Source organism: Heteronotia binoei, chromosome 21, assembly GCF_032191835.1.
Source record: "Heteronotia binoei isolate CCM8104 ecotype False Entrance Well chromosome 21, APGP_CSIRO_Hbin_v1, whole genome shotgun sequence".
In the NCBI taxonomy this organism is placed as follows: domain Eukaryota; kingdom Metazoa; phylum Chordata; class Lepidosauria; order Squamata; family Gekkonidae; genus Heteronotia; species Heteronotia binoei.
The window spans coordinates 86,783,504-86,808,990 of record NC_083243.1 but is presented as its reverse complement, the minus strand read 5'-3'; the positions used below and the strand labels follow the sequence as shown (position 1 = coordinate 86,808,990).

Here is a 25,487-nt window from a genome sequence, read left to right as displayed (position 1 = left end):
TCACAAAATTTACAGCCATTGAGAAACTCAACAGGCTCCAATGTTTTATGGGTCATATTTCTGAAACTGCCACTACTTCATCTCAGTTCTCTTATCACATTACACTTGAGTTGAATGCTAGAATGAGTTGAGCATTTTGTATCTCAGCTAACAGTCTGATGTTCTAAAATGTTAAAGATAAGAAACAAGTTTTTTCAAATGTCTTTGTAGCTTATTTGGAAAAAATGACACATGTTGCTATAGGCAAAGAAGGAAGTCATGGGGCAATTCTACAATCATAGTAAGAACCAAGGATTTTTAAAAAAAAGTTTAAATCTTTAAAATAAAATTCTTATTAAGGTTAGATTAAAAACTGGCAGCTGGTAATAAATTATTGCAACTAGCAATTCATTTTGAAACTTGCATAATAGAGATTTCATAGTGTATAGAAGGAAATATACACTGGAATCTCTCAGGGTCTATGAACAGTCTGACTTGGCTCATTTACACCATTTTTAGAAAACCTCACAAACTCCTTGCACTTCTGAGGATGCATCTTTCCATTGAGAATGTATTTTCTCACTAAGCATCTAACTGATAGATTATTAAATGGAAGCTGCAATCTGATTTCTGCTAAACATCCACTGAAACTCAGGGGGTTAATTAGGCTTTTTAAAAAAAGAAATAAGCCCATAAATGATAACTAGCTGGGCATGGTCCAACAAGACACAGACAACAGTCTTGCTGGAGGTACAAAAGAGCCTCCACTTGTCATAAAGAACACCCTTCCCACAGGAACAGACATGCACTCTAGAGGCATCTATAACACCACAGGAGTCTCTAGGGCAATTTTTCATTTCCTGGTCAAAGAAGCACCACAGAGTATTGCTCAACATGACAACTAAGAAGAAGAGATTGGATTTATACCCCACCCTTCACTACCCAAAGGAGTCTCAGAATCTCCTTTCCCTTCCCCTCACCACAATAGACATGCTGTGAGATAGGTGGGGCTGAGAGCTCTGACAGAAGCTGCTCTTTCCAGAACAGCCTCTGACAGAGTTATGACTGACCCAAGGTCTCTCCGGCAGTTGCATGTCAAGTGGGGAATGAAATCCGATTCTCCCAGATAAGATCCCATTCACTTAACCTCTACACCAAACTGGCTCTCTACATTCTGCTGTTCCCAGAAACTTCTTTCTGTGGGAAATTTCAGAAGTGTTTTGGGGTCTCCTACAGCAATTAGCCATTCCTGAAGGGAGCAGATGGAATATCTGTGCACAACAGTGAGCTTTCTGTGGGCGTGGGACTCAGCAGTGTCCAGCCATGCTGACCATTAATGCTATCCCTGCTGCCAAAACTAAGTCTATGTACTAAGTACAGCCAAATAAGCAGAAAAAAATAATACAGAACATATATTTCCACAAAAATAATTTATTCCTGCTCCTTCTATCAATTAAAACAATATACCATTTACAAACTGGAGATATCATACAAAGCAATACCTTCAGGGCAGGCAGCTGCCATTATAGTTGTGATCTGACATGTTGATTTCTTAGTTATAAAGCATTTCAAAAGGGCTGAAAACAGAAGGAGCTCAAACAGCACAAAATTTATGAAATTTATTTTTTATTACCAGGCACCATATCTAAGTAGTTAATGGCTGCTGAAAGCAGTAAAGTTTAAACTATGTTCTGGACACAGTCTCTTCTATACCTGAAGGACCATACTTTGCTGTTAAAGAGAAAATATCTGAAGTCCACCAAATACTACTGTGACCCAATTAAGTTCAACCACTGGTTACATTGGTTGCCAATGTAAGTACTATGCCATCAGATGGACAAAAAGAGTAGCATAACACTCCAACCCTTCCTAATCTATTCTCTTTTTATGTCTAATTTGGGGATCAGGAACAAAATTTCAAGTTCAGAAAAATGTAATCAGGTTGATTCATGTGCCCTTCTGTATCATTATTTTTTAAAAATGAATACAAAACATTTTTATTTGACATCATGAACTCATAACCTTGTATTAATTAGAAAGAAGAGTGAATGTTCAGTGTGCGTTAGAGAAAGATCAAGGAGAATAGGAAATTTAGCAAGAGTCTGAAGTCCAATTATATGGATTTAAAAAGCAGTTGTGAAAACTGTCTCATCTATAGCTGACATCTTCATTCTTCAGTACCAAAATACAGTTTGCACCTCTCCCCATATAAGCCCAACAGGTAATGGTTGCTCTCCTTAAGGCAGATCTACTAATCAGAGCCAGAAGAAGCAGTCTTCCCCGAAGCGAGATGATGAAAAAATACGTAAGGTGAAATTTAGCCATGAACATTAAAATAGCAAGGGGATGTGCCATTGCTTCCTGTGTACAAACAGTTTGCTAACTGTTTTCTAAATATTTAATTCAGGGTAAAAAGTTCAGTTCAAAGGAGAAAACAAAATTCCATATGCTTTAGTCTTTAAATGTTAGAGTCCTCAGGGCAATGTTCAGACCACAACAACAGAGAAGAAACGTCATTTACTAATTTCTTTCTTCTACGTTGGAGTGTCATTGCATCACTTTTCACTGCAATCTCATCCTTTTTTCCGGTGGGCCTTTGGTGCTAGTGCTCTGCTGACTGATCTTGGCAGCCTCTTTCTCCTCTTGCTTGACAACTTCAGGGGCTGGATCAGGCTCCTTTTTGATCTGATCCACTGGTGAAACAAAATATGCACAGTTTAATCCAAAACACTTAAATGAAGAGAACTACATTGAATGGTAGCAGAAACATCCAGGATCACATTTCTTCTTGTTCCACTTTTGTAGGAACAGAACAATAATCAACTGAACCCCCTAGCCAAGGTAAAATAATTTTCTGATCAATACTCCCTCTAAACTGTGGAGTCCTGTGAGCAAAAATTGTACTTCGTGAGCTACTGGCATTAAAGTTGTGAGCCACTGCATAAATTAGTTTGCTCTGGGGCCATTTTTCCTGAGCTAAGACAAAAATGTGTGAGCCGGAGGCTAACAAACTGCGAGCTAGCTCACACTAACTCAGCTTAGAAGGAACACTGTTTTTGAGCTTCCCTAATTTGCATGCATCCCCAACATTATGCTCTAGACTGATCCTGCATTGAGCAGAGGGTTGGACTAGATGGCCTGTACGGCCCCTTCCAACTCTGTAATTTGATAAGAAATGTCACTGAAGCAGTATAAAACTTCCAGGACTCAGACATCACAAGAACTGCTATTATTCAGTTGTCCTACCTATGAATCATGGCTCCCTGCAACCAGGACATTTGCAAGAATTCACAGTCTTTTTGTGTGTGTTTTTCCTTTGAGAATTCTTTGAAATTCTACTATAGTTAATCTTTACATTTAAAGACTTTTCATAGGCATGAGCTTGGTGCTAGCAATGGCAATCTTCCTAATAGCCCCAGTAGAAACACAATGTCTGAATTTGGCCCTTTAAAAAAAAAAAGGTAACCAAATTCTTACCTGGGATAGGTTTTTCTCCAGGCTTTTGCTGTGGGGAAAAAAATGAAAAAACAGGTTCATGAATCAGAAGGCTATGGCCTGGCTTCGACATAGTCTTTGTAAACAGATCTTTATATTTACAAGATGCCCTATACAGAGGCTCAGAAGGACAAAGCTGGAATAGGCTGTCACACATCTGTGATGTGTGCCACCTCTCTTTCGAGTACTGAAACAGGAATACCATGGTAATCACAGAGAGACAAGTACCTACTGTTACATCACAGCTGAGGAACTGGCCACTGCTTCTTGTCTGGAAATATTCCCTTATGTACACAATATTAAATGAAGCCATTAATGGATGCATAGGTAGGAATGCCCACTGATTCAAGCCCATGTCTTTATGATCCCACTGTCTTCCCCTCAGACAAGAAAAAGGATACACTAAAATGAACAAACCACTCTGAGGGTCCTGTCTTAAATCAACCACATCACAGACCAGCAGCATTGTATTAAGGCCAAGATTTAAGATGTGGGACACAAAAAGGCATAATCCACAGGTGTGAATCACAATGCTCAGACAGATGAATGGGAAAAGCTACTGTGAAGGCTTTCACTTCCACTGAACTCACACAAGAGATGTTTCCAGTAAGGCAGGGGTGTCAAACATGTGGCCTAGGGGCTAAATCAGGCCCCTGGAGGGCTCCTATCAGGCCCCCAAGCAACTGGCTGTCATCTGCTTCCTTCTTCCTATCTCTTGCTTCCTTCTGCATAACAGCTTGCTTTGCGAGGCTTGCTCAGTTGCACAGGAGCTACAGAGCAAAGCCTCCATTTCTCCATTGGCTGAGGTTCCTCCCTTGGAGAGGAGAAGGGGATGGCAGAGCTTGTTTTTCCAGTCTCTCTCAATCACACAACAGAGCTACTGAGCCAAGCCTCTCTTCCCCAGGGGACCACGAGGGGGAAGGAAGGAAGGAAGGAAGGAAGGAAGGAAGGAAGGAAGGAAGGAAGGAAGGAAGGAAGGAAGGAAGGAAGGAAGGAAGGAAGGAAGGAAGGAAGGAAGGAAGGAAGGAAGGAAGGAAGGAGCCAGAGCTTCCTTTGCCCAGTTCCCTGGGAGATACAAAGAAAGAACCTTTAATACCAACAAGTGCTAACATTTTAAGCATGTTTTAAGGGTTGTTTTTTAAAAAACTATTTGTTTTTGTTTGTGTCCTTTATGAAGGTTATATCTCTGCTACGTAATCTTAAATAGATATACATATGGCCTGGCCCAACATAGCTCAGCCCAAGATGACATGGCCCGGAACAACAAGGTATCATTATATCAGATCTGATCCTCTTAACAAATGAGTTCAACACCCCTGCTAAGGCTTCCCAGATTGTTATAGCGGAAAGCTAATAATTTCTTTCTTTTTTTCTGACACTACCAGGGAAAAAACTGTAGGTTTTTTAGGGGGTGCTGCTGCCAAGTCACAGCTGACTTAATGGTAAGCCCATGAGGTTTTCAAGGTAAGAGACATTCAGAGGCAGTTTGCCATTGAAGAAGAGAAGAGAAAAAGAGATTGTCCATAATCATGTTTTTTTTAAAAAGATCACAACTAAGTCAGTATAAGCTAAAATACATTCCTGAGGTGCCCTGTGGCACAGAGTGGTAAGCTGCAGTATTGCAGTCCAAGCTCTGCCCATGACCTGAGTTTGATCCTGGCAGAAGCTGGGTTCAGGCTGACTTAGCCTTCCATCTTTCCGAGGTCTGTAAAATGAGTACCCAGCTTGCTGTGGGTAAAGTGTAGATGACTGGGGAAGAGAATGGCAAACCACCCTGTAAAAAGTCTGTCATGAAAATGTTGCGATGCGATGTCACCCCAGAATCAGAAATGACTGGTGCTTGCACAGGGGACTTTCTTTACCTTTTTACCTTTAAAATACATTCCTAGAGAATACATCTAACCCTAGCAAAATGTTCTACCCTTTAGGCTGGGTAACACAGCTCTACCACCTTTATAAAGACCCCCAGCACACCCACCTGAACACAATTTAACTTAATACCTGCACAAATTTAGGAGGAAACTTTTGCCGCAGATCAAGAAGTAACGCATCCACACGTTGCCTCTGGAAAATAGAGCTTGGCTCTTCCTTCTTCTTAGCTTTGGGTTTGGCTTTATCTGAAAATGAAAGTTGAGAAAATAATGAAGCACTCCATCAAATCAATTTTTTAAAATCCATCTTTAACTCACTTATGGATTCAGCTTCTCATCTTCCCGTTTTTTCACTGTTCATTGTTTCCCTGACTTTTTTTTAACAGTAGTCAGCTTTCATTTCCACAATTTTCTACCAATTCCACTGATAACTTTTTCTATGGAGATTAGTCCCTCCTCCCTCCCTGTATTTGCTTCCTCAAATTTCAACTTACCAATCATACAGGGATGCTAACTCAAAAACAATCATGTGACTTTTCTTTAGTATGAATCCCTTTCATGGTGTAGAATGAAGACCTTCCCCCCCTTGCTGTCCCTACCCACAAATTTAAGGTCCTAAAACAATAACACTAATCAAAACTGGGAGCCCACTCCAGCACTATGCTGATCCAGAACATGGCCTTAATATTTTACCTCTTTTTGGCTGTTTTAAACAAAATCAACAGTATTAACTAATTTCAGCACAGACCACACCTAATCTTAGAATGCATCCTGATGAAAAAGGGGGGAGTGATTTTAGAGCCCAGACCCCTTGAAATCCTACCTCGTTCTTCTTGATCTTTGAAGTGCCACCAATAGCCTTTGGATGGGTGATAGCGGCAGTAGGATAAGGCTTCCTCAAAAGCTGACTGGATTCCATGTACTGCAGTGAGCTTTATAAAGTATAGATAACAAAATGTATCATTTCTCTTGCACTGCGGTAAGTTAGCCATACAAAACAAAGCACACAAAATGAAATCCCACACATATTCAGTACAAAATGTTGGGCTAGTTTGGTGCCTACTGTCTTCCTTTGGGTTCTTATACCAAAATCAGAAAGGGGAATGAAACAGTTACTGTATGCTAGATCCCCTGCCAGTCAATGAAGCAAAAGGGATAGAGACATATAGGGGGCAAGAAAGACTATCTGTTAGTACATATATTTAATGACTGCATTTTTACACATATTTAAAGGTTAGATTTAGAAGCGATAGGACCAGATCCTGGTACATTTTAAGCACCGTTCATGTCATTTCCACCTTTAATATAAAAATACAGTATGTAACAATCCAAAGATAAGCTTAATCTCTTTTTTTTCCTTCTCTGTTGCTCATGGGCTCTTGTACATTTTCCAAAAAAAGATTAAAGAAGGCTAGCCTTGAGGGGAAAATTTAAGCAATCAGGGAACAAACAAAGTACTACGCAGGCAACTCTTATTATTATTTAAAAGAAGAAGACTTACCACTCTAGAGTTCACAACTGAACCCAAGTCAGGTGCCTGATAAATCACTCCAGCAATAATGTAGTAATCAGCCAATGGGATAACTGTAAAAGAGTAACCCAAAGCCCTGGATAAGGGTGACTTGGTTCAACTTACAACTTAAGGATCAGTAGCTGAAAGTTTACTGAACTTTCATGGTACTTTCAAAGACATCTTCCAAACAGAAAAAAATACATACAGTGTGCTCTCTCGCTGTATATATACAGAGTGGGGAAACAACAGGACTTGTGGTGGGAAATTTCATTTCACCCTGTATCCCCTTTACCATACTACTCCTTCTTTCTTTCCTCCTGGCAGCCCCCCTATAGTCTCCCTTTTCCAATCTTCCCATTCACCAACCAAACTTTCTTTTACCTGTCTCCCCCCACTCTTCAGCTTAATTTATTATTTCTTATACCCCACCTTTCTCCCTAATGGGTACCCAAAGCAGCATCACTCTCCTCTATTCACTTTAATCTTTGCAACAACCCTGTGAGGTAGGGTCAGAGAGTGAGTGGCTCAAGGTCACCCAACAAACTTTTATGACAGAGTAGGGATTTCAACCTGAGTCCCCCAGATCCTGGTGTGACACTCTAACCATGATATCACACTGACTCTCTAGTTCCTTCTTTCCCACTCTGGCAGCCTCTCCCCAGGAAAAGTCTGGCAAAGATGCTAAAGATGAAGAGTAACAAGTTGATCTTCATTGTGGTCTCTGTGCAGTCACACACATGGGTTTTCCGCCTGGAACGAATCCGACCTCGGAGAATTTAAAGCTAGCCTAGGTGTTTATTTTGGTGCTCGTCCTGGGGAGCAGGCATCCACTATGCATGCCTGGAGCAAGGGGGAGGTGCTCCACCCACCCAGTTTCTTTCTAACCGCTGCTCGGAATAGTCTCTCCTCGTTGCGTCTCCTCAACTTCACCTAGCCTTGCTACCTTCTTCACAAATACCTGCTTCTTTGTTGTCGTCGTCTTCTTCGGACTTCTATTGGTATCGTTAAAAAAAAAAAGAACTTTATCTTCTTTTACTATCGTCCCATCTCCTCCCCACCCCACCCCACCCCCAGGTGTATGGAAGGGAAGGATCCTAAAACGACTTTCAAAAAGTGTACTCGGTGTGGGACCAAAATCCCCTCAACAGATGGACACCTTCTGTGCTTATTTTGTTTGGGGGAGGCCCAAAGGGCTGACACTTGTACCCATTGTAGCCAATTCGGGAAGCAGGCAAGAAAAAACCGTGCTGCTAGGCTGAGGAGTCATCTCTTAGAGTCTTCATTGCGGCCTGTGATGTCCCATGCCTCTGGGTCCCAAAACTCACCACCTTCCCTGACTCCGCTAAGGGACGTGGTTAAACCGGCAGGTTCTATGGCATCGGCTCCCAGTAAGCCTAAGTCAGGAGAACACACTAAGAAGTCGGATGACTCCAAGAAAAAACACCGCTTGGAATCTTTGTCGAAACAACATTCGGAGTCGAAATCTACATCGAAGTCGGCTTTGAAGAGTCACTCGGACCTGAGACCATTGGATACCATGACCTTGCATTCGACAACCTCCACCTTGGTATCAATATCCACGGCACCGACTGTTCCACCCGAACTCTTGATCCCTACCGATGTTATTGCCGATGAAGTCATCCGTATTTGATCCTGGTCACCGTCTATTCACGAGTCTTTGCCTGAAGACATCTTGGCCATGGAGTCTCTGGAACCGTCACCTCAACTCTGAGCTCAACGAGCCAACCTACTTGGGTTGCATTCATTCCGTGAGGTATCGGCACCGCATACATTTAAAGATTCTGCTGTCTCCCCACTCCATCGGGAGTCCCCAGCTCGTCGGTACCTTGAACGGTCTCCAAGTCGGCACAGGGATAGCTATTATTGTTACAGCCCGTCCAGATCTCCATCTCCATATTGATGCCATCGATATTACAGACCCTCTAGATCACCATCTGTGGAACATCGACCTCAGTACCGTGAGGAAACTCATCAATACAAGCATACTGAACCTCGGTACCATGAGGATGCACACCGTCATCAGTACCATGAAGAAGTTTACTATCGACCCCGACATTTCAGTCAGGAACCGAAGCAAACATCACCGGCTCCTTCAACATCTGCTCCATTGAAGCAGCAAACACTACAACCTGACCAACCTACCCCCTTAGGTAAGGCCTTACCATTGTCTACGCCTACACATGACTGACCTACGACTCCCATGGATGCTCCAGAGGATTCCGAAGCCGAGCACTCGAGTCTTCACAATCGATCTCGTCACCAAAATCACCTACGTCTGACATTACAAAGCCAGCTGACCTCTCTCCATCTGAGGGATCCAAAGCATACCTGGACCTGCTCACAAACATGGCAAATACTCTCAACATAAACTTACCACAGACCTACCAAGAGTATCAGATGTAGTCCATGACCTGGTCCATGCGGACCTATCTGCAGGATCCTTCTTACCTATGTTACCCGTCCACTTGGAAGGACTAAAGGAGGCTTGGGACAAGCCTGCATCGGTACCACCTATGCCTATACAAGATACATGCACCGGATTCAAAAATTTTATTCAATCACCCTGCAACCAATTCGATGATTGTGCATTCATCCTCAAAGTCAAAACAAACACGCCATCCTGTCCCACCCGAGAAAGAGGGAAAGAAGTTGGACACCTTGGGAAGAAAACTTTACTCCCTCTCGACTGCCACTTCCAAGATCCATAATTACCTGGCTTACTTCTCAGCATATACTTTTAATTTAACATCTCAACTCAATACACTGGTTCTGTCTTTACCTGACCCTGAACTGAAGCAAGCATCACAGATATTACAGGAGCTCTCCCGAGTAAGCAAACAACAGATTAATTCGGTCCGCCACACTGTTGCTTGTTCTTCTAGAACCATAGCCACCTCCATTGCCTTACGTCGGCACGCCTGGCTCCGCTCTTCATCACTACAGCCTAACATTAAATTCAAAATTGAAGATCTCCCTTTTGATGGTCAAGGTCTTTTTAATGCGACTACTGATGACATTCTAACTACAGTGGATGACAGCAGGAAGAAAGCCAAGAGATTAGGGGTTAGTCAGCAACAGCCACAAGCCAACAGACAAAGAGGCTGGAAACCATCCTTCTACAAGCGTCCCCGTTCACCCAGACAGGCCGACTACTGGAAACGCAAAGCTCCACCAGTTAAGCAACTATTCCATCAACGACCTCGACCACAACCGACTAAGAAGGCGACTACTGCCCCAAAACAGTCTCTTTGACTTGCTGGTACCACCTCCATTTCTACCACACCATCTCCATCTTCATACAACAAGACTGCTCCCCTTTTATCCCCATGTGGGAATCCATAACATCGGATTCATAGGTCCTGGCGATCATCCACAGGGGTTACACCATAGAGTTCGATTGCCCCCGAGGCATCATCGCTTTATACGTACCCCTCCTTCTCTACCTCTCCAGGAAGAGATCGCTACCTTGCTGGCCAAGGCAGCCAAAGAACCAGTCCCACCGCAATTCCATCGCACAGGGTTCTATTCTCGATACTTCCTGGTTCCAAAGAAGGATGGAGGACAACGTCCAATATTGGACCTCCGCAAACTCAACCGTCATATCTGGTACAAAAAATTCCGCACGATTACCCTGCAGTCTGTTCTCCCATTAATCCCCAAAGATGCTTGGATGGCACTCATAGACCTTCAAGACACCTATTTCCACCTTACCATCAACCACTGCCACAAAAGATTCCTGAGATTTGCTGTCGGGAACCAACACTATCAGTTCCGCACTCTCCCCTTCGGCCTATCAACAGCACCATGAGTCTTCACAAAGTGTATGGCGGTAGTGGCGGCGTTGCTTCAACAACAAAAAATCTCCATATATCCCTACATAGACGACTGGCTCATTGGGGCCCAATTTCAAGAGCAACTTCAACAGGACATTTCCACTACTCTAGCACTTCTATCCTCACTGGGCCTTCAAGTCAACCTTCAAAAGTCCAACCTTGTCCCAACACAAGACATCCAATTCATAGGCGCACACCTATCAATGGTACCTCACAAGGCCTACCTTCCTACAGAAAGGGTTCACAATATTCAGTCTCTGGCCACTACCATCATATCTCATCCTACCCAGACAGCTCTCATCTTTCAACGCATGCTGGGTCTTAAGGCAGCCACAACTTCCGTCCTTTGCCATGCAAGACTCCGCATGAGACCCCTACAATTATGGTTCGTACAGATGTTCCATCCTCATCGACAATGCCAACGAACTTTATTAACCGTTCCACATCACATCCTTCCAGCACTGGAATGGTGGACAATAGGACATCACCTTCTGGCGGGGATGCCATTCATAAGATCACCTCCATCAGCCATTGTCATGACAGATGCCTCGAGGTGGGGTTGGGGAGCCCACTTTGACACACTAATGGTACAAAGACAGTGGACAGCCTACGAAAAATCCCTCCATATCAATTGTCTAGAGCTGTTGGCGGTCCACAGGGCACTCAAGTCATTCCTACCATCTCTTCACGGCCAGGTCACTTCAGACAATGTTGCAACTGTATTTTACATCAACCAGCAAGGGAGCACTGCATATGCCCGTCTATGCAAACAAGCTTTAGTCCTCTGGCATTGGAGCATTGCTCACAACATATATCTAACAGCTGTTCATTTACCGGGAATCCAAAATACCCAAGCAGATACACTAAGTCGCCAACTCGTGAACGACCACGAATGGACTCTCAAACGACGCTACCTCCAGCCAGTTTTCGCAATGTTCGGAGTTCCGGTCATAGATATGTTTGCCTCTCCGGACAATGCCCAATGCCCACACTTTTATACCCGGGGCCCTCCATCAACTCAGTCTGCGGGAGATGCCTTCCTCCATCAGTGGGAGGGACCGCTACACTATCTCTTTCCACCCATTCCACTGATAATGAGAACACTTCAGAAAATCAGATCAGACTGGACCAATTGCATCCTAGTCACACCCTGGTGGCCCCGTCAACTGTGGTTCACCACACTCCTCCTTCTCTCCAACAGTGTGTTTCATCACTTCCCTCAAACTCGGGATCTCATTTCGCAACAGGATGGCAAGGTCCTACATCACGATCTGGGACTTCTGTGACTGACTGCTTGGAGAATCAGTTTCTAGAATTTCCTGCAGAAGTCCGACACGTCCTATTAAATGCCAGAAAACCGTCCACCAGAAAGTCTTACTCCCAAAAGTGAAAGCGATTTGCAGAGTATGCTGCTGAACACAATTTTCTGCCTACATCATGATGGCTCAGATCTTGTCATACACCTTGTCTCTCTCTAACTCAGGCCTGGCTTACTCCTCTTTAAAGGTTCACCTGGCCGCTATTTCAGCCCTTCACCCGCATATTGAAGGACGCACAGTTTTTTCTCATCCTGCTTCCTAAAGGGCATTCTACATCTACGACCCCCAATTCGTCAACTACAACCTACGTGGAGTTTATCTCTTGTTCTGAGCCAACTAATGAAACCTCCCTTTGAACCAATGGCATCAATTCCACTGCACCTCTTATCATGGAAGACAGCACTACTAGTGGCACTTACATCTGGCAGAAGAGTTAACAATGTTTGTGCCTTTCAGACAGACCCACCTTACACTGTCTTCCACCATGACAGAGTGGTTCTACGTCCTGACCCTACTTTCCTGCCAAAGGTCATTTCACCTTACCATCTGGGAAAGTCGACCATTCTACACTCCTTTTTTCAGAAACCTAGTGACGCGGGCCAATGAACTTTACACAATCTTGATGTACGGCGGGCCCTCGCTTACTATATTGAAAGGACACGCCCCTTTTGTAAGGATTCTAGGCGTTTTGTAGCCTATGGAACTCCTAAGCATGGACACAAAATCTCTACCCAGAGACTTTCAAAGTGGGTTGTTGCTTTATGCTACCAATTAGCTAAACAGCCCGTACCCGAACATTTGCGAGCTCATTCCACTCAAGCCCTCTCCATGTCCTCGGCCTTCTGTAAGGGCGTACCGATGGAAGACATCTGGGCCACTGCGGTTTGGTCTTCTACATCGACATTTGCCACGCACTACACCTTAGACGTCCGTGCCCGGCGAGATGTGTCCTTCGCTCTATCTTTGATTGAAGCCTACAGTCTCTTCTACTGTAAGTACAATGCCTTGTATCTATATACATGCTTAACTCATGTCGTTCCTTTTCAGAACCACCACCCGCCTCCGTGCACTTCAGCTTACCAGTCACCCATGTGTGCGACTGCACAGAGACCATGATGAAGATAAACAGGTTGCTTACCTGTAACTGATGATCTTCAAGTGGTCATCTGAAGCCTTCCCCGCTGCTGGTTTATACTCTACCTTATTAATAATTTTCTCTATACAGCAGCTAGAAGAAACTGGGTGGGTGGAACGCCTCCCCCTCGCTCCAGGCATGAGCAGTAGATGCCTGCTCCCCAGGACGAGAGGGAATGCGCGCCAAAATAAACGCCTAGGCTAGCTTTAAATTCTCCGAGGTCGGGTTCGTTCCAGGCAGAAAACCCATGTGTGTGACTGCACAGATGATCACTCGAAGATCATCAGTTACAGGTAAGCAACCTGTTTTTTAGGTGAGTTGTAAAATCACCACTGTCAGGCCCAGGTAAGTTGTGCAGAGGCTACCATTGGTCCTGGACAGAGAGTTCCATCTATACCTTGTGGTTAATAGCCACTGATGGACCTCTGCTCCATATGTTTATCCAATCTCTTCTTGAAGCTGTCTATGCTTGTAGCCGCCGCCACCTCCTGTGGCAGTGAATTCCATGTGTTTGGGTAAAAAAGTACTTCCTTTTATCTATGCTAACCTGACTGCTCAGCAATTTCATTGAGTGTCTATGAGTTCTTGTATTGTGAGAAAGGGAGAAAAGTACTTCTTTCTCTACCTTCTCTATCCCATGCATAATCTTGTAAACCTCTATCATGTCAACCCTCAGCTGACATTTCTCCAAGCTAAAGAGGCCCAAGCTCTTTAATCTTTTTTCATAGGGAAATCTTTTAATCTTTCTTCGTTGTTATAGTTCTTATTTCTTGGAACACTTGACTTGATTAAGACACATCTCCTAGGTATGAATCACGTTTCAGAAGGAAAACCTTCCTCATGTCATAATAACAATTTGCAGATGGAACCCCTGTGGACTAATAGATGCTCTAAGTGAGGCACTAAGACTGTCAGCCTTACTGTGTCAATTAGAGAGACTATTAGTCTACAGGGGTTCCATCTATGTTATTCTGGACTATTCTAGCACCTGTGAACACATTCTTGTGACTTCTAAGTGACTAGTTATTTGTGTTAGTGTGGTTCAATGATTTGTATAAAAATTAAGAGATTGCATATAAAAATGACAAAGAGACTTCAGTAGTATTAAATCAGTATTTTATTTATGATATTGTATCTTTGGAGTATTCATTGTGGAGGTTAGTTACTTCCTGCTCAGTATTAGTTTCAAGTTTCAAGTTTATTTCAATTTATATCCCGCCCTTCCCACCGAAGTGGCTCAGGGCGGTTCACAACACATAAAATCTAACATAAATTTTGAATTTAAAACATCTTACACAGTTAAAACAGTAAAATAATAAAACATATAACAGCAGTCTATCAAAACCACACTCAGTTTCCAATGCCAGTTAGTTATAAGCCAGCCAGAAGAGGGCTGTCTTACAGGCCCTGCAGAACTGGCCAAGGTCCCACAGGGCCCTCACCTCCTCCGGCAGCTGGTTCCACCAGAAAGGAGCCATTACAGAGAAGGCCCTGTCCCTGGTGGATTTCAGGCGGGCCTCTTTTGGCCCGGGGATAACAAGCAGATTTTGAGATCCCGATTTCAGTACTCTCTGGGGAACATGTGGGGAGAGACGGTCCCTAAGGTAGGCAGGTCCTAGGCCATATAGGGCTTTAAAGGTAATAACCAGCACCTTGTACCGGACTCGGTATATTATTGGCAGCCAGTGCAGAATCCGGAGCCCTGGCCAAATGTGCTCCCATCTTGGAAGCCCCAATAACAACCAGGCTGCGGCATTCTGCACTAACTGCAACTTCCGGGTTCGGCACAAGGGCAGCCCCATGTAGAGGGCATTACAGTAGTCCAACCTTGAGGTGACCGTTGAATGGATCACCATTGCTAGATCGTCATGCTCCAGGAAAGGAGCCAACTGCCTCGCTCACCTAAGATGAAAAAAATGCGGACTTAGCAGTGGCTGCTATCTGAGCCTCCATCGTTAAGGAAGGCTCCAATAGTATCCCCAAACTCTTGACCTTGTGCGCCACTGTCAGTGGCACACCATCAAAAACTGGCAGGGGGATTTCCCCTCCCGGACCACGACGACCCAAGCAAAGGACCTCTGTCTTCGCCGGATTTAGCCTCAGCCCGCTCAGCCTGAGCCACCTAGCCATGGCCTGTAACACCCGGTCCAAATTTTCTGGGACGCAGGCCAGCCGGCCGTCCATAAGCAGATAGAGCTGGGTGTCATCAGCATACTGGTGATGACCCAGCCCATACCTTCGGGCAATCTGGGCAAGGGGGTGCATATAGATGTTAAATAACATCGGGGAGAGAATCGCCCCTTGAGGCACTCCGCAATCAAGTGTGTGTCTCCGGGACAGTTCACCCCCAATCGCGACCCTTTGTCCCGACCCTCATGGAAAGAGGAGAGCCATTGTAAGGCCAACCCCTGTATCCCCACGTCGGCGAGGCGGCAGGTCAGTAACCGATGGTCGACCGTGTCGAATGCTGCCGACAGGTCCAACAACATCAGCACCGCCGAGCCGCCCCGGTCCAGATGCCATTGAAGGTAATCTACCAGGGCAACCAACACCGTCTCCGTCCCGTGTCCCGGGCGAAAGCCGGACTGAAGGGGATCAAGGACGGAAGCATCCTCCAGTACTGTAAACTTTCGCATTCTAATACAGAGCAGTGGGCACAATCACAAAATAGCTGCTACAGCAGATGGAGAATAAAAAAATGTCAATGAGGTTAAAGATAACTCTAATATTAACAATTTGACATTTCAGGAAAAGCCACATTTAACAAGATGCATTTTAATCTGCACAGCCCTGAAGCCCAACTGGACAAATGCCTCCACCTAGCCCCTCCCACCTTCTAAAACCACTTGGCAGGTACCAGGAAAGGTGTTAGCAGGTACCATGGCACCCATGGACATCACATTGGAGACCCCTGATCTACCATGACAAAGTAACTACAGTACATTCCACCATTTTCAGAACCTCCTTCAAACCAAAGTAGGAAGCTGTAGGACTGCCAACTGCCTGGAGAAAAAGTGTCTGGTCCCTTTAACAGAGGCTTAATGGGATGGCATTCACCATATTAATCTTCTATTAAAGCAACAAGGCATTTTTCTCCAGGCCTCCTAGCAACCCTACTCATCTGCTCAGTACACTAGATACAACGTGGGACACAGTAAAGGTTCTCAAGACAGCTATGAAATCCTGAGCTATGCAGCACAGAAAGGCCTCAGCATTGATGCTGAAGTCCATCAAGAATATGCATTTCCTGTGTTCAGGTGGGTGGGAGGGATACAGCTATGTTGAACCCTACAGCAATCCCTCTGAGTGTGACAATAAACTTACATGCTGGATTGCTCCTTATTTTAAAAAGATAGGAACATTAAAAGGAACTGCAGCAATCCTTACCTTGAGTAGGGGATTGTCTTTGCTGCTTACGAATGATGAACAAAATAGGCTCTTGGGCATGGAGAAGAATATATTCTACACCAACCATCTGGCTGGAAGGAAGAAAAAAGATCCAATCAGAAGAGCCAATGATTACAATCTTATTGCATTCACCAGAGAAACCAACTGAGAAAGCCTGTCGCTAGCACTGCCAACAGCCCTTGAGAAAAATGTCCTGTCTCTTTAATAAAAGTATAACAGTTGGTGTGTCAGACTAAGATCCATCGTATACCCTTGACTGAAGAACAGTACAGTCCTTCTATCTGGGATAGTCGTCCTCTTCCACGGAGTGCACAGCTTCGGGAGGGATGCACATGGAGTAGTGAGGGAGGTAGGGAACACCTACCTAGCCAGCCAGGTCAGCTGAATCAACCCTGGCGATCAATGGGGTGACAGATGTTGCAGCCAGATCGCCCTCACATCCATCGGACTAAGATCTGGAAGAACCAGGTTTGAGCCTCCAACTCTGCCATGGAAGCTCACTGGGTGACCTTTGGCCAGTCACACACTCAGCCTAACCTACCTCACATGTTCATTGTGGACATAAAATGAAGGAGAGAACAATGATGTAAGTTACCCTTGGGTCCCCATTGGGGAGAAAGCTTGAATATAAATAACTGAATAAATAAATGTGTAAGAAATGGGCAGGTGAAGCTTTCTACAGCATGGAAGTGAAGTTTCTAAAAATAAAGGTACAGGACTTTTTCTCCAGACATGGCAACCCCACTTGTCACACACTCACTGATGGGTTAATGGGACAATAACATGATATAAAATCAGTGCTTAGGTTCAATCAGGCTTTGAACATCATTGGAAGCCTTAGATGCAACTCATGCACAAATCAACAAAATTTCAAAACATTCATAAAGAAAGCAGCAGCTTTATTATTAAGCATTTTCAAATAAAGCCCTGGGGAGTTTCTCATTAGCTACTTACTAATAAGATCACTGAAATTATTCTCTAGGGAGCATACTTTAAAATGCAAAAAGGCACAGTACTTCTCTGGTCTCATTAGTATTTCTTTTCCAAAAAATGCCTTAGTTCATTGTTTATTTGAAAAATGAATAATATTTTTAACTTCATTATTTGAAACTATAGGACACAGCTATTAATGAAAGGAAAAGGAAAACAGGACCCAAATATCTCTATTACAGTTACTGAATCCTTCACAGAAACCAACACAAACCATTCTGAAAACAGTCTGATAGATTGCTATTATATTTAGAGTAACTTACTTCAAGTGGTCCAAGGTAACCCGTTGCATTTTGACCATTTCATTGTTGCATGTTCTATCGTAAAATGGGTTACTACGTTCTGAGAAGTAGTCCAATACACTTCCACTGTTTAATATTGGAATCCAGGAGCTATCAACCCAGGAAATTCCCAGGAGATTATCTGGGCAGTGGGAAAGAAAAACCCAGAGTTAATACAAATATAGCACAATGGTGACATATTCCCTCAAATTAAAAAGCTTTTCCAATATCTACTGGGATTTCAAAACTAGCTGCTGCTGGGTAATTTTGTTAAAATTCTACCAGCATGAAACACGATAATAATCGTATATTAATAGATCCTAACAATACATGAATGATATTTAGAGTGATGGCTAACCAGTTATAGGAAAAACTGCATGTGTGAACAGTGACAGAAAAAGATCAGAGCTATTTAATAAGTTTCGGACGGGCTAGGGGATTATATCACTAATAAGCAGAGTCTTTTGCTCTTCCAGTAACCTTTGTTATGAGAATTCTTTATTCAAGCTCCATCGGGCTTCATGAATACTTCAAATAACATGCTATTTACAAAGAGTTATGTAGCAGGTAAATCATAGGAACACTGAATTCTCTTAGAACATAGTCTACATCCAGACAGCACAAAGGACACAAAGCAAAGCAAACAGCAACACTACTCTCAGCAAAATTAAAGGGAAGGAGACAAGAGTAAGTGAGAAGGAACCAGTAGCTCAGTGGAAATCACAAAAATCGCAGAAGGATTCAAACAAAGGAAATAAAGCAGCTGCTTTACAAAGTAAAAGCTCACTGGGCGAAAATGAATACAGGACTGCAATGAATTTGCATTGATATTGCTTGCAAACCCAGAAATCCCACTGTAAGTATTCTAACATGGATGTCTGATTTGAAAAGTTTTGAGTAAACAAGTAATGCAAGCCCAGCCACAACATATACAATTGTATAAAATATGAATACACTGCTTCAGAAATCTTTTAGAAAGCATACCTAGATGCTTGTGAAGCCATGATTAATGCATCATAAATAGGTCTATGCATAATGCATACACCATACCAGTCTTTAATATGCTGGTCTAACTCTTGCATAAAATAGAGGCAGGCAAAGAGATATTCAAATTATTATGCAAATACATCTGTTACGTTCTGCCTCTGTGAAAGCTGGTTTTATTCAATGTAGCAATTTACCAATCTTTTTTTTTACGTGTCACCTAGAATAAAGATGTGTTCTTGAAACAAGAACATATAAAAGAGCACAGGTTCAAGAAGTATGTATTATGTATAGTCATTATTGGCTGCTATCCACATGAAAAATTAACAGCTTAGGAATACTCCCCAAAGTCACTCATATGTACAATCATGCTTATGTTAGGGAATGCCTGGCAAGAGGACACAGGAGAGCCAGTTTGGTGTAGTGGTTAAGTGTGTGGACTCTTATCTGGGAGAACCAGGTTTGATTCCCCATTCCTCCACTTGCACCTGCTGGAATGGCCTTGGGTCAGCCAAAGCTCTCGTAGGAATTGTCCTTGAAAGGGCAGCTGCTGCAACAGCTCTCTCAGCCCCACCCACCTCACAGGGTGCCTGTTGTGGGGGAGGGGGGAGGTAAAGGAGATTGTGACTGCTCTGAGACTGAGATTTCAGAGTATAGGGTGGGATATAAATCCAATATTATCATCTTCTTCATTAACTCATAATGCAAAATGACAGGAGATTTAAAGCAGCGTACAGCAAGCAGCACAGAACACAGGCAAGAAATGGATGCGTGCACAGAGACAGTAACATTACAGCAACCAAAAAAAAGTCAGTATAATTTCTTGTGACTATTAATTGTGGTCACTATTTTAATGTACTTGGAAGAGTGGCCATGGGCAATATGACAATAAAATCTTACTTTTAAAAGTCACTTTTCCTCCTGTATAGGAAATACTTATTGGTATGTGTCAGAAATGCTGGTTTCACTCTTTTTGAAAGAATCAATCATTTTCCTCGGTTCACCTAAATGATAGTATATTTTAAAATATTCTTATTCTTGATGAGATTTTCTGCAGTGCAGCTCATTCTTTTATACCATTTGTTCACAGTGATCATACCACTTGTTTGTCTAGTCCAGAGGTTGCCAGACTGCAACTTGGGAATCACATGCGGCTCTTTCACACATATTATGCAGCTCCTGGAGGTTGAGGAGGAACTTAATGCAGGCTTATTCTCAAGTAATCATGCTTAGAATCAGGATCTCCTCCACCATAGAGGTTGCCCAGAGACCTAGAGCAGGGAAAGAAAGTGCAAGAGCCGAGGGAGCCACAGGAAAGAGGGACAGAATTAAAGAGGACTGCTCAGAGCTCCCCCCTAGTTTCATAGCTCTTGTAGCAACTGTATTTACTAACTTTGGTGTCAAGGCAGATGCATAACGATGCAAATGGTGGTCAGTGATTTATATGGTACATGTGTGTTTCCTTCTCCCACTAGTGCCAAAAAATAAGTCCCTAACCTTTCCCTTTGCTTGTCTTATGGGGACTGCTATTCCCAGTTTTTGTTTTGTTTTTTTAAAACGTCTGTTTAAGCACAGTCCTATTGTAAAGTGCATACATATGTATTTTATCTTTCTGCGTAAAGGAAGTATTAAAGCATTTTGATAAAGATGTGTGTAATGTTTGTTCATGTATTACGGCAAACACCTGACTTTATTCTGTGTGGCTCTTATGTTAAGCAAGTTTGGCCACTCCTGGTCTAGCCCCTTAACCTGACAGATTAGAAGCCATGCCTGTGTTTTAACACTGAAATATATAAAATAAAATTTTAAAAAACAAAAATGCCTGTGCTGATTATTATGCCAGTGTCTAAATACCTGCCCAGGCTTTACAAATATGATGTTTTGATATTGCTCTTACTGAAGTAGTCATGTTTGTCCAATGCTTTCAAAAATTTTCCTGTTCAAAATTTCCTTTTGTAATCTCACAAAATTACATTTTTAATCTCACGAAGAAGCACAGAGTTTGATAGCTCCAATACACAGAAGCAATAGAGCACACTTAACTTCTTATATAATTTTGTGAGAACAAAAGCAAACCCAAAGACCCAAACTCAGTGCAGAATGGCTCACTTGATCAGCTGCCTGCCTTTTGTGCTCATCAGAACAAGGTAGCAGTAACAAAGGAGAAAGGAGACTAACTCAATTCACCGCATGGCAGTGTTTCCAGCCAAGCAGTAAAGTATATGTAATTCTGGATTTTGATCCACACCTGATTCTGAGCTCTCCAGCAGCAGCAAAATCTGCCTTTCTTCAGAATGGTGAAACTTCAACAGTCCCATCTACTAGCACTTGCATACAATTCCAAATGTTTTGCTAGCTGCAATCAAAATCCAATTCAGCTCAACACTGGGCACCAGTAAACTTGCAGCATTTTGAGCAAAGAAGTATTTTAAACATCTAATTATACCCTCCCCACCTTCCTTTTCAAACTCACTCAATATTTTAAAAAGATTCCATAGTTTGCTTGTACCTCATACTTGCCCCAAAACTTATGACAAACAGCACATTTAAAGTTGACCCCAATGCTAACAGAAAATATTTAAGTTTTGACAAGTTGATACAGTAGAGAAAGGAAATTCAGTCACTGTAGAACACACTCATTGATAATATCTATCATTGATAATAACATTAATGTATTTGTTATCAGAACATGGTGAGTGGCATAGTTAAGATGTTTATGTTTTACCAATGATTCTATGGAATGGGAGTAGAACAATGTACACTATCCTGATCTCCTTTGGGGTAGGGTAGAATAAAAATAAGAGAGTTCTGTACCCCAAGTTCTGTCCAACTTAGCTTAACCAACTACACCAGCTAGTTCATCATGACCATCCCAATTGTTCAAGGTAGCATTGCATCTGCTGACTCCTAAAGTTGAGCCTTCATTGTATCAGGAACAGACAATTGGCTGCAATATGTTTGCAAAATATTGCTGATAAAATATTGAGAATACACTCTGACTTAGCCAATTGTAACATAAGTTGACCAGCAGAAATGCCTAATAGACTGCTTGTTCTATTTGTGAACCACTTTAACCCAGTTTCCATAAATGATATTGATTCATGAAAGTCACTACTTCTGCCCTGGATCCCTGTCCAATCATATAATGACCATATCAACAAGTCCTTAGTATCTATCATAAGAACATAAGAGACACTATGTTGGATCAGGCCAATGGTCCACTCTGTGTTGCACAGTGGCCAAAAAACCAGGCACCATCATGAGGTCCATCCAGGATACTAAAAGCCCTCCCACTGTGCCCCCCCCCACCAGCAGCAAGAATACAGAGCATCACTGCCACAGACAGAGAGTTCCAGCAATATGCTGCGGCTAATAGCCGCTCATGGACTCCGTATGTTTGTCCAATCCCCTCTTGAAGCTGTCTATGTTTGTAGCTGCCGCCACCTCCTGTGGAAGTGAATTCCATGTGTTAATCACCCTTTGGGTGAAGAAGTACTTCCTTTCATCTGTTCTAACCCAAATGCTCAGCAACTTCATTGAATGTCCATGAGTTCTCATATTGTGAGAAAGGGAGAAAAGTACTTCTTTCTCTACCTTCTCTATCCCATGCATAATCTTGTAAACCTCTATCATGTCACCCCGCAATTGACATTTCTCCAAGCTAAAGAGCCCCAAGCATTTTAACCTTCCTTCATAGGTAAAGTCAATCACTAACAGGGCACCTTACCTCAACTACTCAAAGAAGTCCGCCTTTTTTCATCTTAGACGGGCGAGGTCTGCCTTTTTTCATCTTAGACGGGCGAGGCAGTTGGCCCCCTTCCTGGAGCGCAACGACCTGGCAACAGTGATCCATGCAACGGTCACCTCAAGGTTAGACTACTGTAATGCCCTCTACATGGGGCTGCCCCTGTACCGAACCCGGAAACTGCAGCTAGTGCAGAACGCAGCAGCCAGGCTGTTATTGGGACTGCCTCGGTGGGAACATGTGCAGCCTGGGCTGCGGGAGTTGCACTGGCTGCCAATTGTTTAACGGGTCCGTTACAAGGTGCTGGTCATTACCTTTAAAGCCGTATATGGTCGAGGAACTGCCTACCTTAGGGACCGCCTCTCTCCATATGTTCCCCAGAGAGCACTACGATCAAGTTAAAAAAATCTTCTCGAAATCCCTGGGCCAAAAGAAACCAAACTAAAAACTACCAGCGAACAGGCGTTCTCTATGAAGGCCCCCCAATGGTGGAATCAACTGCCGGAAGAGGTGCGGGCCCTGTGGGATTTTAACCAATTCCGTAGGGCCTGCAAAACTGTCCTCTTCCAGCTAGCTTTTTAAGACGGAACCCCTGATAACATCAATAACACCGAGCCATCTGATACACAATTTGATTATATTATAATGTTATATAGTTTTATTGGTTTTACTGTTTAAATTATTAAGTATATTATATATTGTTTTATTGTATCATGGTTTTACCATGTCTTGTTAGCCGCCCTGAGCCTGCCTTGGCGGGGAGGGCGGGATATAAATAAAAGTTTATTATTATTATTATTAAGTGGATATCCATACAACACTTTTAAAAAATCCCTACAGAAAATTGATGTAGGTAGTTTTTCCCCATATCTAACCTGCCCTTTCCAGACAAAGCAATTGTGAGAATAGCAGCAGCAAACCAACTGAAAGCCTTCTTTAATAACTCATCTGTTCTAGAGTCCTTTCAATCTGGAACTAGGCTATAGTAGGAGAAGGCTCTGCTAGCTTTAGCTGACAACCTCCATCTAAATGTAGACACAAGTCACCTGGTTGCTCTTACTGGATTTATCTGCCACCTTTGATACAATGGACCATGCCATCGTTAAGGTACTTGGAGATCTAAGTAGACCTCAAGGGTTGTGCATTGAAAGAATTCAAATAATTCCTTTCAGACTGACTGTAGATATGTTCATACAATCCTCACCTTCCATCTGACCCACCAGTGACGGGATAGGGAGGGCTGGCATCTTGCCTTCGCCTGTGTCCGATGATGGCACCCTCCCTCACCATTAACCCAGCGACACCAATCTACTCGCCTCCCCCAGGCCGTGCGGGAGAGAGGCAAAAGAGGCAGCACGTCATCAGTCCGCTGCGATTCTTCCCAACTGTGCCTGACATAAGCCATGTGGCGAACACGTTCTATTTGTTCCGCTACGCTCAGCGGTCCCGTGGCCTTATGCCTGCTCTCCGCTCTCCATTCCCCACCCCCTCGTCAAACCAGAGGTTGCCAGATGTCATTGTCACCTCGGCCTACTCTGGGACTAGTGAGGAAATTGTGCATTGAAACAAACATATCAGTAAAGGGAACTAAGCTGGGTCCGAGGGTCCATTTCCAACCAATGCTGCCGCATATCAAGCAATCAAATCCAAGCAACGACACATACAACTATTTTCAAATACCTCGTATATCCACCGTCGCCATGATTTTCAAGACGAAACGTCGCTCCACCGGGCGCAAAGCTATGACCTCATTGGAACATAGAGAAGGTACCGGCTAGAGAGACAATTATTATACCGGCGAGAGAAGCAACATGAGGTATGCGCAGTTATTTCTTCAGTTGCCCCAGCAACCCGAAGCTGGTTTGTTAACGACATTCTTAGTTTGTGTAGAAACTCCAGCGAGTTCGAGTTGTACAAAGTTTAACTACACACATTTTAGCTGATCAGTGGGGGAGAAGGGAAGGAAACTAAACTGTGGATGCATGGGGTAGGGTTGAATGAGCTATACAGATCTATACATGTCTAAGTAATCCAAATAATGACGTGAGAAGCAACTATAATGCAAAACATAAATATATTTACCTAACTTCGTATGGGGTTGTGAATAGGGCTGCCAGTCAACAAAGAATAAACCTGTCTACTGTATTTTAGTTGCTTTTACAACTCTTAGCTGCAGAAATCAAGCAATGGCGCGTTTAGGACAAGAACATACATGTTTAAATCAGACCAAGCTGCTTTTAAAGGTAGATGGAGCAGGGGGCTGTAAAAGAAAAAAAAAAAAAAACCTTGCTAACCCCACCTGCAAACGACAATTTTTCAATTACTAGCTGCATCCTAAGCATATAAGCAGGTGATAAAATAGCATAGCAGTGACCCCAACACTACATAGGATTGTGTTATACATTACTTACTGACATCCTGAAGCAGCTACCTAGATCTAGTTACTTGTTGCTCTGACTTTGTTCTTGTAAGACATGTGCTTGAAATGGAGGAATGTAACTGTTTAGGATTGCACATGTAATGCTAGTTCGTTTTGCCTTAACATTTTGTAACCCCATCCATTTTATTACATAGAGTGGTAAAAAATGCCTAGAAGTAGATTTTTAAAAAATAAAAATGTTTGTTGATAAGGTTCCACACAATATTCTTGTTACCAAGTTGGTAAAATGTGTTTGGATCCGCTAGGTGGATCTGTAACTGGTTGACAGATTGCACCCAAAGAGTGCTTGTGAATGGTTCCTCATCCTCTTGGAGAGGAGTGACAAGTGGAGTGCTTCAAGGATCTGTCCTGGAACCTGTTTTGTTTAATATCTTTATAAATGATTTGGATAAAGGAACAGAGGGAATGCTTATTAAATTTGCAGATGATACTAAATTGGGAATGGTCATAAATACAGTAGAGAAGACAGACTC

General features: G+C 43.1%; 1 protein-coding gene across 1 annotated transcript; it reads right to left on the bottom strand.

Annotated features, from left to right (window-relative positions):
* Nucleotides 1–1,394: 1,394 nt before the first annotated feature.
* On the bottom strand, nucleotides 1,395–24,373 carry MED6 (mediator complex subunit 6). The gene is made up of 8 exons (XM_060262554.1): nucleotides 24,255–24,373; nucleotides 17,828–17,987; nucleotides 16,554–16,645; nucleotides 6,847–6,929; nucleotides 6,169–6,277; nucleotides 5,476–5,591; nucleotides 3,457–3,484; nucleotides 1,395–2,672 (listed from the first exon to the last, which is right to left on the bottom strand). The coding sequence occupies exons 1-8, from the start codon at nucleotides 24,274–24,276 to the stop codon at nucleotides 2,542–2,544; spliced, it is 741 nt and encodes a 246-aa protein (XP_060118537.1). The 5' UTR covers nucleotides 24,277–24,373; the 3' UTR covers nucleotides 1,395–2,541.
* Nucleotides 24,374–25,487: the final 1,114 nt, after the last annotated feature.